The 12951-nt window shown below is 38.4% G+C and overlaps 3 protein-coding genes across 3 annotated transcripts; all 3 read left to right on the top strand.

Moving 5' to 3' along the window:
- The first annotated feature begins 3601 nt into the window (after positions 1–3601).
- On the top strand, positions 3602–4468 carry LOC134437429 (zinc finger protein 345-like). Its single transcript, XM_063186918.1, has 2 exons — positions 3602–3729; positions 3814–4468. The coding sequence occupies exons 1-2, from the start codon at positions 3602–3604 to the stop codon at positions 4466–4468; spliced, it is 783 nt and encodes a 260-aa protein (XP_063042988.1).
- Positions 4469–8699: 4231 nt separating this feature from the next.
- On the top strand, positions 8700–10663 carry LOC134437428 (zinc finger protein 184-like). Its single transcript, XM_063186917.1, has 3 exons — positions 8700–9329; positions 10070–10549; positions 10638–10663. The coding sequence occupies exons 1-3, from the start codon at positions 8741–8743 to the stop codon at positions 10661–10663; spliced, it is 1095 nt and encodes a 364-aa protein (XP_063042987.1). The 5' UTR covers positions 8700–8740.
- Positions 10664–11359: 696 nt separating this feature from the next.
- Positions 11360–12607, top strand: LOC134437231 (zinc finger protein 79-like; the record flags this gene model as incomplete). Its single annotated transcript, XM_063186737.1, has 1 exon — positions 11360–12607. A coding segment is annotated over one exon (606 nt), but the record flags the coding sequence as incomplete, so codon positions are not given.
- Positions 12608–12951: the final 344 nt, after the last annotated feature.

Raw genomic sequence — 12951 nt, 5'->3', positions numbered from 1 at the left:
TACTCAGTCGTGCTACTGTAACACATCGCCACTCTGAAATGTTTGGGATTTACTCCAGTCATATAATCAACAGGCAGTTCCATCCCTTCTGCCCTTCTGAAGGACAGCGGAAGAGCAAAAGAATGTTCTCTGATGATCTGGTCAATATGTTAATTTGTATATTTCATTTTTCAGTAATGAAGCTCAGGGTCGTAATCAGATATTTTCAAAGACAGAGGTAAAATACTGTGTGTTGTTCTGCATACTATACATTTAGAATGCTTCAAACACTTAAGTCAAACTCTTCTAGATTTGTTTGCATTAATCACTGCCTTGAGGAAAAATGGGGGTGACGTATGCCTACTGAATGTATCATTGTTGGTCATATAAAATACAGATGACATGACCTCTGTGTCCTCAATGGTAGTTACGGCCATGATGACGCTATGCCAGATAAGTTCTAACATATTTCTCTTGGGACAGTATAACTCTTGACTGGAGTTTCATTCTTAGAGTCTTACATTTCTCACCCATCACCCCACCATCACTTAATCCACCTCTATGGAGCGTCTGAATGCCAGGCCATGGCCATTCCCATGGACAGTGCAAACTGCTCGGCCATTCGGATGGAATTCCAATGTAAATAAGCCCATTCTTATACAGCTGCAGCTCATTGGTCAGGTTGGACACAGCTACATCTCATTGGTCAGAACTGGTTCCAGCAGCCCTGAGGGAGGGCCGCATCACATCACAAAGATAAATACATTGAGTGAAGTGATGATCACAAATGAGAGAGTGAGTGAAGGTGGTCTGTGGACATCTTGAAGAACAGATCTGAAGTTGTACTTCATGACCATGGGGGACATTAACCCTGTGAAACCTGAACCATGAAAGCAATGAGAGAAAATTCTATTTTTTTGGAATTTGCTTCAATATTGGTCCCTTATAAGAAATGTAAAAAAAAAATTCAAAATTTTGTTAAGGTCGCTGAGATATTTCATGCATCATATATGATGCATCAGGCTTTTAATGAATGAAAATTCCAATTTCATGACCATTGAAAAATGACTTTTAATGCATTTACAACTTTTTTTTAATTTAAAAAAGTTGTCAGACAATTTAATTTGAGGATTATCTTTAAATATTTAGTGAGATCCTGCCATTTTTTTAAGCCTACCCTTGTTTTAGCAGGACCATATTTTACATTTCCCACAGCCTGGTTGGGTAATTTTTTAAAATCTATGTAAAAACATAGCTGATCGAATGCTCAACAACCTATTTATGAGTGTAATATAGATCATTATTCATTTTTGATGTGTAATTTGAATATATGGGTCCATTACTACAATTGGACCATTTCTCCATTCACTTCAATGCATTTTTTACGAGATCATAATTTCAACATTTTGCATTACATTTTCAAAATTGCTAGTAAAATCTGTTTCTTAAGGCAATATCTTTGTCTTGAAGTAAAACAACTTGTGTGTTTTGTTAAACGATCGTCGTGGTGTGCTTTGTAAGTTTCCCTATGGAGCAAATGCATTGATGGCTGACTTCCTGCCACCGCCGGATGGTGCTTATATGTCTCATCAGTTTTAGCACGATCTCTCTGCAACACGGTGTAAAAATATAAACTCTTCCTTGCTTAATTGCACAAAGCAAGTGTTCAAATTAAAGGATGTAGAGTTATATTTCGGAAATTTGTACACAAACCTTATGCAATTTGACGAAATCTCAGCGTTGGTCAGGGAAACCGCTTCTACCCCATTTTCCTGTTTTTCGCCGAGCTGTGGTCAACTTGTTGTCGACCGCTGCTCTCTTGTGGCGGTTTCCGCGTACTGCAGGACGTTTGGAAATGACACGCAGGATGTTTTTCAGATCGATTTTTTTTTTGTGTCAGCGTGGAGAGGGCTTTGAATTTGATGAGACATATATGATGCATCCGGCGTGATAGGGTTAAAGAAGAAGACTTTGATGATTTTTGCCAAGAGTATTCAAGTCGACCTGGAGAGGATGATTCAACCAGCAAAGAAGAAATGAGTCCCGCAATAAAAATGGAAGAGGAGTCCAATGTTACAGAAAACAGTCATGATGGTATGATGTCTATCAGGAAGGTATCAGAATCATCCCAACTGGTTACAATAAAGAAGGAGATCAAAAAAGAAGACGTTGATGATTTTCTCCAAGAGTATTTGTGGCAACCACGGCAGGATGATTCACCCAGCACAACAACCTGCAAAGAAGAAATGAGATCTGTTATGGACATTAAAGAGGAAGAGATGTCCAATGTTATAGGAAACAGCTGTGATGGTAAGAATATTTCCAGCAAGGAGTCAGAATCATCCCTACTGGTCACATACAAGAAGGAGATCAAAAGAGAGGACTTTGAAGACTCCTCGCAGAGAACACAAGAAAATGATGAAACAAAGTCATCTTTCTATAAGGAAGAAAATTGTTCATCCGTGGATATCAAAGAGGAAATTCACCATAACCTAATCGTGAATGGTAAAAATGCCATGTCCCCTACAAGTAAGTTTTATATCAGAAAATGGTACAGGTGGTTGAGTATTCTCAATCCCATTTAACCCTTGTACAATATGCTTGTTTTTATTTTGCATAGAAGGTGTTCAGATATTTTTGACACGAACATATAGAAATTTAATTTTAAAAGGGGGAAAAAATCGGCTCATATACACCCTCGCTACCTTCATCATGCTTGTGAATTGTATGGGTTTGTTTTTTCAGTTTTTTGTTCATCTCAAACATTGAGCTTCTTATGTGAAAGAATGATAACTGCTACTATTTTTTCTCAAGCAAAAAAACTGAAGGCAGGTCAAAAAGACCTGTACACTAGCTTAGAAAACTATCCCCACTCTCCAGCCTTTGTTTTGAGTCTTTGGATGCAAAACGACAGTTTGACACAGTTTGAAAAACAACAGGTTGTTCCCATCAACAATCTTCTTAATGACTGTGGACCGACTAGATTTCCACATTTTTAATCTCACATTTAGTCAGGCTTGCTAGGTTACCTGAACAACTTAAAAGGGTTAAAAATATGTTGCCCTTAAACTTCCCTGATGTACACACATTGTAATTTGAAGGTGAAATATTTCCTTCTTACAATTGTGACCATTGGTATTAATTGACTAATGTGATTGCAAAAGGAAATAAATGAATGTGAAATGTTTTGAACAGCTTATCAAACAAATACAGTTATTTTTTTGTTCCTTCCCATCTTCCTGTTCTTAGATATTGTCTTTTTTTACCAGGTGTCCCTGCGGTCAACATGCATGATGGGAGGACACTTCAGTGCACCACATGTGGAAAGGTGTTTAAACATGCAGAATATCTAAGGAGACACCAGAGACTTCATACTCATTCTGGTGAAAAGACTAACCCTTGTAAAACATGTGGAAAATATTTTGCAACAAAATACACTCTTCAGGTACACCTGAAAATTCATACTGGAGAAAAGCCTTTCCCATGTACAGCATGTGGAAAGACTTTTCCACGAAAAGCTGATCTTCAGAGACACCTGATCATTCATACTGGTGAAAAGCCTTTTCCTTGTACGTGTGGAAAGACTTTCAGGCAAAAAAGTGGTCTTCAGAAACACATGAGAATGCATACTGGAAAAATCCTTTACAAGTGTGCAACATGTGGAAAGGATTTCACTAAGAAATGTGATCTCCAAAAACACCAGATGATTCATACAGATGAAAAGCCAAATACATGTACCACATGTGGTAAGTCCTTCAGAGAAGGAAGCAGTTTAAGGAGACACCAGAGGATTCACACCAATGAAAAGCCTTACCTTTGTACCACATGTGGAAGAGCTTTTAGAGTGGCAAGCGATTTAAGGAGACACCAGGTGTTTCACACTGGTGAAAAGCCTTACCAATGTGCCACATGTGGTAAGGATTTCACAAAAAAATGTGATCTCCAAAAACACCAGAGGATTCACACCAATGAAAAGCCTTACCTATGTACCACATGTGGTAAGTCCTTCAGAGAAGGAAGCAGTTTAAGGAGACACCAGAGGATTCACACCAATGAAAAGCCTTACCTTTGTACCACATGCGGAAGAGCTTTTAGAGTGGCAAGCGATTTAAGGAGACACCAGGTGATTCACACTGGTGAAAAGCCTTACCAATGTGCCACATGTGGTAAGGATTTCACAAAAAAATGTGATCTCCAAAAACACCAGAGGATTCACACCAATGAAAAGCCTTACCTATGTACCACATGTGGTAAGTCCTTCAGAGAAGGAAGCAGTTTAAGGAGACACCAGAGGATTCACACCAATGAAAAGCCTTACCAATGTGCCACATGTGGTAAGGCCTTTACACAGTCAGGTAATTTAAGAATTCACCAGAGTACCCACACTGGTGAAAAGCCTTACCTTTGTACCACATGTGGTAAGGCCTTTACTCAGGCAGGTTATTTAAGAATTCACCAGAGGACCCACACTGGAGAAAAGTCAATGTAGTAGATTTGTCAGATATGGATAAAGAAAAAAACAGTTGGCAAAGGTTTTTTTGTAACATTATTAGAATGCTTAACATAATGTATCTAAAATTATTTCACTGTTATAACACGAAGGAAAAAATGCAATTTCTTGAAAGGTATTTTTTAAATTTAAATATCCTTAAGTATCTTTGTGTGCTCTGACAAGACAATGGTCCTGAATACTTTATTTCCCCATTACCTTTAAGACATACTTTTCAATAATAGCTAAATAATTAAACTGCTCTCTATTTAAAATAACATGCAGAAATTCGGGCCACCACTTAGAAACATTGTTTTAGACATCCTCTCATGAATTTAAGGACATATGTTATTTTGTTTTTGAAGAAACATGTTGTATGTGATTCCATGTAAAATATGAGTGTATTGCACTCTGTAAATATGTACCACTATGGACTATATGTAAATGATTACCGTGTATGTGGAAGTGACTGAGACCACAAGTGGATATAGTAGTAAAAATATTTCCTTTGTTGTGTTTGCCCATTAAACATGTTATGAGTAGATGCTATTGTGCATATGCATATTTATATATCTCTGACTGAGCCAATGTAATACCATGCTGAGAAGAGATTCTTGACTGTAAGGTGCTTCTCCTGTTGCTATTAAAGAATAATGGATGGAATTGTGTTTGTGCTATTTGCAATTGTGACTAAGACTTATTCACCTCAACACACATTGCTGAGATAGCAGAGGTTCCATTTAACAGCAGTTTCCTTTGCCAAAATACAGAAACAACTAAATAAATTCCAAAGGTTTTTAGAACTTTTTTAGAAGGCTGAACATACTGGAACTCAAGTATTTTCATTGCAAAAAAGTGTTTTTTTTCTTGAAAGATTATTTAATTATTTTCAAGACATAATTTACAAAAATAATAAACAAAAGGATCTCAATTTGAAAAAAATGGAGAAACTCAGACAACCGATAATAAACAGCGTTTTGGCATCTTCTCATTAATGTAATGGTGCCACTCCTATCATTTAGGAACAGGAAAATGAGGCAACAATTTGGACAGGCTCGCCATAAACGATACTAGAAGATTGGGGAAGATACGAGAAGATTGCCTGTTCTAATGAGTTTTGATGAAATGGTCAGAATTTGGCGTCAACAACATGAAAACATGGGTCAACCCTGCCTTACATCCACGTTTCAGGCTGAGGATATAATTGCTGCAGGCAGTTCAGGCAGTTCTGACGATAAAAGGGGCTTCAACTTACTACTAGACAGGTGTTCCTAATGAAGTGGCCGGTGAGTGTATATTTCATTTTTCATTTTTCTTGAAGAAGAGATTTGAAGTTTTAACTCTATCTCAATCAGTCATGACCATGAAGGAGATTAAAGAAGACTTTGATGATTTTCTCCATGAGTATTCAAGTCGACCTCGACAGGATGATTCAACTAACAAAGAAGACGTGAGTCCTGCAAAAAAATGGAAGAGGAGTCCAATGTTACAGGAAACAGTCATGATGGTATGATGTCTATCAGGAAGCTGTCAGAATCATACAAACTGGTTACAATAAAGAAGGAGATCAAAGAAGAAGACGTTGATGATTTTCTCCAAGAGTATTTGTGGCAACCATGGCCGGATGATTCATCCAGCAAAACAACCTGCAAAGAAGAAATCAGCCCTGCAATGGATATTAAAGAGGAAGAGGAGTCCAATGTCAAAGGAAACAATGTTTTGGACATCCTCCCATGAATTTAAGGATACATGTTCATTTTTTTTCGAAGAAACATGTTGTACTGTATGTGACTCCATGTAAAATATGAACGTATTGCACTGTAAATGTATACCGCTGTGGACTATAAGTAAATTATTACTGTATATGACGAAGTGACTGAGACAACAAATGCATACAGTAAAAATATTTCCTTTCCATGTGTCTCATGGAACATGTTAGCAGTAGATGATTATTGTGCATATGCATATTTATATATCTCTGACTGAGCCAATGTAATACCACGCTGAGAGGAGATTCTTGATTGTAAGGTGCTTCTCTTGCTGTGATGAATGAAGAATAATGGGTGAAATTGTGTTTGTCTTATTTGCAAATGTCAGAAAGAACGAACAAACCCCTCAATCCCTCCTCGCTACGGGCCTGGTATCGTATGTTTAATGTTACAGGGGTATAGTGTAACTAAAACATAAGTTCAGCCAATTTCAACATGCAGTTGTAATGCTCACACTACCCTGGACTTGTCAGTACCTCAGATTTATTTCAACCTTTTTTGAGATCCTGGTCATTTTAATGGGGGCAAGTGTTTCTTTACATTAAAAAAAAAAATCTTTATTTAGTCACAAAAAACATCCAAAAGGTTATGCAACATCAGCAGATAACTAGCTAACAGTGATACCTTTTGGGAAATATTTGGAGTATGCCTATGTTAAGAAAGTTTTTAATGTAAACAAAATCTGCCCCCATTAGAATAGCTCAGATCTTGGAAAGGGCTGAGCCGACAAATGCAGCATCACCAGGTACTGACACGTCCGGGGTAGCGTGAGCAATACAACAGCATATTGAAATTGGCAGAAATGCTCCTTTAATGACAAGAGTTTCACACCTAGAGTTTTGTATCTCACACCCCCTCCACCTAATCCCCCTCTATGCAGCTGCAGAATGGATCATGGCCACTTGCACTCTGAGGACAGTGAGAAAAATTCTGTCATTCAAATTGAGTATCTTCTCATCACCACATGTATGGTGCATTTCACACCTACACCCCACCCACCACTATTAAGATTCTAAGTGCCACACCATGGCCATCAAAATGGTGGACACTGCAAACAGTACTACCATTCAACAGGAATGTTTTCCCATCACCTTTAATTTTCCTCAGTAGTTCTTTATGTTCCACATGTATCAATGTTAGTGCACAAGTCTGGGATGGTGTATGTATGTTCAATATGAGTCTTGATCATGTATGCAAAGTCGGTATAAGTGTAAAGTGACAATAAAGCAGATACCACAGTTCAGCCAGAAAGACTCCAGAGAAATGAATTAGTTGAAATGATTTAATGTTAACATTGTTGACATAGAATTGACAGAGGGTAGATAGTCTTTGGCGTAGGTCCAATCATCAGCCCGGGTCTTGCGCCAGCACATCCCGGAGAGCCTGCTGTAGCCGTGCAGCAGGAACTGGACCTTTAACCCCCTGGACAGGAAGACCAACCTGGTGGTGGTGGGGATGGTGGAGGAGATTTTGAACCGGCCATACCTGAGCAAGCGAGAGGGGAGAGTTAGACACGTCACTATAAAGGAAATGGCGACCGCTGATTGGCTCTGCAAAATGCGCACGTGACTTTCGTCTTCCTGGCAGAACTACCGCAAGCTCTCATTTATTAGAATTACATGATATGTCACTGAATATAAGTATTTTAGTCATGTCCTCTAGTTTTCACTCAACGGTGCTACTCTAACATATCGCCAGTCTGAAATGTTTGGGATTTACTCCAGTCATATAATCAACAGGCAGTTCCATCCCTTCTGCCCTTCTGAAGGACAGCGGAAGAGCAAAAGAATGTTCTCTGATGATCTGGTCAATATGTTAATTTGTATATTTCATTTTTCAGTAATGAAGCTCAGGGTCGTAATCAGATATTTTCAAAGACAGAGGTAAAATACTGTGTGTTGTTCTGCATACTATACATTTAGAATGCTTCAAACACTTAAGTCAAACTCTTCTAGATTTGTTTGCATTAATCACTGCCTTGAGGAAAAATGGGGGTGGCGTATGCAGACTGAATGTATCATTGTTGGTCATATAAAATACAGATGACATGACCTCTGTGTCCTCAATGGTAGTTACGGCCATGATGACGCTATGCCAGATAAGTTCTAACATATTTCTCTTGGGATAGTATAACTCTTGACTGGAGTTTCATTCTTAGAGTCTTACATTTCTCACCCATCACCCCACCATCACTTAATCCACCTCTATGGAGAGTCTGAATGCCAGGCCATTGCCATTCCCATGTACAGTGCAAACTGTTCGGTCATTCAGATGGAATTCCAATGCAAATGAGCCCATTTTTATGGCCCGCCTACAGCTGCAGCTCATTGGTCAGGTTGGACACAGCTGCATCTTGTTGGTCAGAACTGGTTCCAGCAGCCCTGAGGGAGGGCCGCATCACATCACAAAGATAAATAAATTGAGTGAAGTGATGATCACAAATGAGAGAGTGAGTGAAGGTGGTCTGTGGACATCTTGAAGAACAGATCTGAAGTTTTACTTCATGACCATGGGGGAGATTAAAGAAGAAGACTTTGATGATTTTCGCCAAGAGTATTCAAGTCGACCTCGAGAGGATGATTCAACCAGCAAAGAAGAAATGAGTCCCGCAATAAAAATGGAAGAGGAGTCCAATGTTACAGAAAACAGTCATGATGGTATGACGTCTATCAGGAAGGTATCAGAATCATCCCAACTGGTTACAATAAAGAAGGAGATCAAAAAAGAAGACGTTGATGATTTTCTCCAAGAGTATTTGTGGCAACCACGGCAGGATGATTCACCCAGCACAACAACCTGCAAAGAAGAAATGAGATCTGTTATGGACATTAAAGAGGAAGAGATGTCCAATGTTATAGGAAACTGCTATGATGGTAAGAATATTTCCAGCAAGGAGTCAGAATCATCCCTACTGGTCACATACAAGAAGGAGATCAAAAGAGAGGACTTTGAAGACTCCTCGCAGAGAACACAAGAAAATGATGAAACAAAGTCATCTTTCTATAAGGAAGAAAATTGTTCATCCGTGGATATTAAAGAGGAAATTCACCATAACCTAATCGTGAATGGCAAAAATGCCATGTCCCCTACAAGTAAGTTTTATATCATAATATGGTAGAGGTGGTTGAGTATTCTCAATCCCATTTAACCCTTGTACAATATCCTTATTTTGTTTTTACATAGAAGGTGTTCAGGTATTTTTGACACGAGCTTATAGAAATTTTATTTTAAAAGGGGGAACAAATCAGCTCATATCCGACCTCGCTACCTTCTTCATGCTTGTGAATTTTATGGGTTTGTTTTTTCAGTTTTATGTTCCTCTCAAACATTGAGCTTCTTCAGTGAAAGAATGATAACTGCTACTATTTTTTCTCAAGCAAAAAAACTGAAGGCAGGTCAAAAAGACCTGTACACTAGCTTAGAAAACTATCCCCACTCTCCAGCCTTTGTTTTGAGTCTTTGGATGCAAAACGACAGTTTGACACAGTTTGAAAAACAACAGGTTGTTCCCATCAACAATCTTCTTAATGACTGTGGACCGACTAGATTTCCACATTTTTAATCTCACATTTAGTCAGGCTTGCTAGGTTACCTGAACAACTTAAAAGGGTTAAAAATATGTTGCCCTTAAACTTCCCTGATGTACACACATTGTAATTTGAAGGTGAAATATTTCCTTCTTACAATTGTGACCATTGGTATTAATTGACTAATGTGATTGCAAAAGGAAATAAATGAATGTGAAATGTTTTGAACAGCTTATCAAACAAATACAGTTATTTTTTTGTTCCTTCCCATCTTCCTGTTCTTAGATATTGTCTTTTTTTACCAGGTGTCCCTGCGGTCAACATGCATGATGGGAGGACACTTCAGTGCACCACATGTGGAAAGGTGTTTAAACATGCAGAATATCTAAGGAGACACCAGAGACTTCATACTCATTCTGGTGAAAAGACTAACCCTTGTAAAACATGTGGAAAATATTTTGCAACAAAATACACTCTTCAGGTACACCTGAAAATTCATACTGGAGAAAAGCCTTTCCCATGTACAGCATGTGGAAAGACTTTTCCACGAAAAGCTGATCTTCAGAGACACCTGATCATTCATACTGGTGAAAAGCCTTTTCCTTGTACAACGTGTGGAAAGACTTTCAGGCAAAAAAGTGGTCTTCAAAAACACCTGAGAATGCATACTGGAAAAATCCTTTACCAGTGTGCAACATGTGGAAAGGATTTCACTAAGAAATGTGATCTCCAAAAACACCAGATGATTCATACAGATGAAAAGCCAAATACATGTACCACATGTGGTAAGTCCTTCAGAGAAGGAAGCAGTTTAAGGAGACACCAGAGGATTCACACCAATGAAAAGCCTTACCTTTGTACCACATGTGGAAGAGCTTTTAGAGTGGCAAGCGATTTAAGGAGACACCTGGGGCCTCATTTATCAAGCGTTCTTAGGCACAGATCTGTGCGTAAAGCGTGCGTTCGATCATTCCTGAGCAAAGTGTGGGATTTATGAACATGTACTTGAACGTAGAAATGTGCCTAAATCTACGCACACCTCAGACCATGCGTGCGAGTGGAAGAAACACGAAATTGCAAATAATATTGACCGTGCAAGGAACAGTTTGCTTTGAATGACAATGGAGTATGACAGTGTCCTATTTTACAATGTTTTCGTCCATGTGTGTCTCCTTCTTTTACTTATTTTGAAACACTGTCCTCCTCCTGTCGAACGCACCTTCACTTCTGCCGCGGAAATGTTTCTATCTCCGCACTTCCCGCCAGCGCTTCGACTGGCGCGTGTGTCCGCGTGTGTTCATGTGTGTCCAAACAGGGTTGCGCCTTCGAATTAACATGGCACTTGACTATATTTTAATACCATATATGGTTATTTGGAGGCGTTCCGGGATGCAAATTACCCCGAATGCGCGCGTGCACAGTGATTTGGAAGGTGTGGGATTTATCATGCAGACGTGTGCGTAGGAGCAGCCAACGCACGTTTGATAAATCCGGATTTTTCTGTACTTGCGAACATTCTAAATTTCACTCGTAAGAGACAATTTAGAAGACATTCTACGAACTGATGATAAATGAGGCCCCAGGTGTTTCACACTGGTGAAAAGCCTTACCAATGTGCCACATGTGGTAAGGATTTCACAAAAAAATGTGATCTCCAAAAACACCAGAGGATTCACATCAATGAAAAGCCTTACCTATGTACCACATGTGGTAAGTCCTTCAGAGAAGGAAGCAGTTTAAGGAGACACCAGAGGATTCACACCAATGAAAAGCCTTACCTTTGTACCACATGCGGAAGAGCTTTTAGAGTGGCAAGCGATTTAAGTAGACACCAGGTGATTCACACTGTTGAAAAGCCTTACCAATGTGCCACATGTGGTAAGGATTTCACAAAAAAATGTGATCTCCAAAAACACCAGAGGATTCACACCAATGAAAAGCCTTACCTATGTACCACATGTGGTAAGTCCTTCAGAGAAGGAAGCAGTTTAAGGAGACACCAGAGGATTCACACCAATGAAAAGCCTTACCAATATGTCACATGTGGTAAGGCCTTTACACAGGCAGGTAATTTAAGAATTCACCAGAGTACCCACACTGGTGAAAAGCCTTACCAATGTGCCACATGTGGTAAGGCCTTTACTCAGGCAGGTTATTTAAGAATTCACCAGAGGACCCACACTGGAGAAAAGTCAATGTAGTAGATTTGTCAGATATGGATAAAGAAAAAAACAGTTGGCAAAGGTTTTTTTGTAACATTATTAGAATGCTTAACATAATGTATCTAAAATTATTTCACTGTTATAACACGAAGGAAAAAATGCAATTTCTTGAAAGGTCTTTTTTAAATTTAAATATCCTTAAGTATCTTTGTGTGCTCTGACAAGACAATGGTCCTGAATACTTTATTTCCCCATTACCTTTAAGACATACTTTTCAATAATAGCTAAATAATTAAACTGCTCTCTATTTAAAATAACATGCAGAAATTCGGGCCACCACTTAGAAACATTGTTTTAGACATCCTCTCATGAATTTAAGGATATATGTTATTTTGTTTTGAAGAAACATGTTGTATGTGATTCCATGTAAAATATGAGTGTATTGCACTCTGTAAATATGTACCACTATGGACTATATGTAAATGATTACCGTGTATGTGGAAGTGACTGAGACCACAAGTGGATATAGTAGTAAAAATATTTCCTTTGTTGTGTTTGCCCATGAAACATGTTATGAGTAGATGCTATTGTGCATATGCATATTTATATATCTCTGACTGAGCCAATGTAATACCATGCTGAGAAGAGATTCTTGACTGTAAGGTGCTTCTCCTGTTGCTATTAAAGAATAATGGATGGAATTGTGTTTGTGCTATTTGCAATTGTGACTAAGACTTATTCACCTCAACACACATTGCTGAGATAGCAGAGGTTCCATTTAACAGCAGTTTCCTTTGCCAAAATACAGAAACAACTAAATAAATTCCAAAGGTTTTTAGAATTTTTTTAGAAGGCTGAACATACTGGAACTCAAGTATTTTCATTGCAAAAAAGTGTTTTTTTTTTCTTGAAAGATTATTTAATTATTTTCAAGACATAATTTACAAAAATAATAAACAAAAGGATCTCAATTTGAAAAAAATGGAGAAACTCAGACAACCGATAATAAACAGCGTTTTGGCATC

The sequence above is a fragment of the Engraulis encrasicolus genome, chromosome 21 (assembly GCF_034702125.1).
Source record: "Engraulis encrasicolus isolate BLACKSEA-1 chromosome 21, IST_EnEncr_1.0, whole genome shotgun sequence".
Lineage (NCBI taxonomy): Eukaryota > Metazoa > Chordata > Actinopteri > Clupeiformes > Engraulidae > Engraulis > Engraulis encrasicolus.
This window is presented reverse-complemented; position numbering and strand designations above follow the sequence as displayed.

Bases quoted from the DNA above. Each gene is read 5' to 3' on its own strand.
- LOC134437428 (XM_063186917.1), top strand. From the start codon at position 8,741: ATGACCATGGGGGAGATTAAAGAAGAAGACTTTGATGATTTTCGCCAA. The intron at 9,330-10,069 runs GTAAGTTTTATA...TTTTTTTACCAG, and splicing joins AAATGCCATGTCCCCTACAA to GTGTCCCTGCGGTCAACATG. The intron at 10,550-10,637 runs GTAAGTCCTTCA...CACATGTGGAAG, and splicing joins AAATACATGTACCACATGTG to AGCTTTTAGAGTGGCAAGCG.
- LOC134437429 (XM_063186918.1), top strand. From the start codon at position 3,602: ATGCATACTGGAAAAATCCTTTACAAGTGTGCAACATGTGGAAAGGAT. The intron at 3,730-3,813 runs GTCCTTCAGAGA...CACATGTGGAAG, and splicing joins ACATGTACCACATGTGGTAA to AGCTTTTAGAGTGGCAAGCG.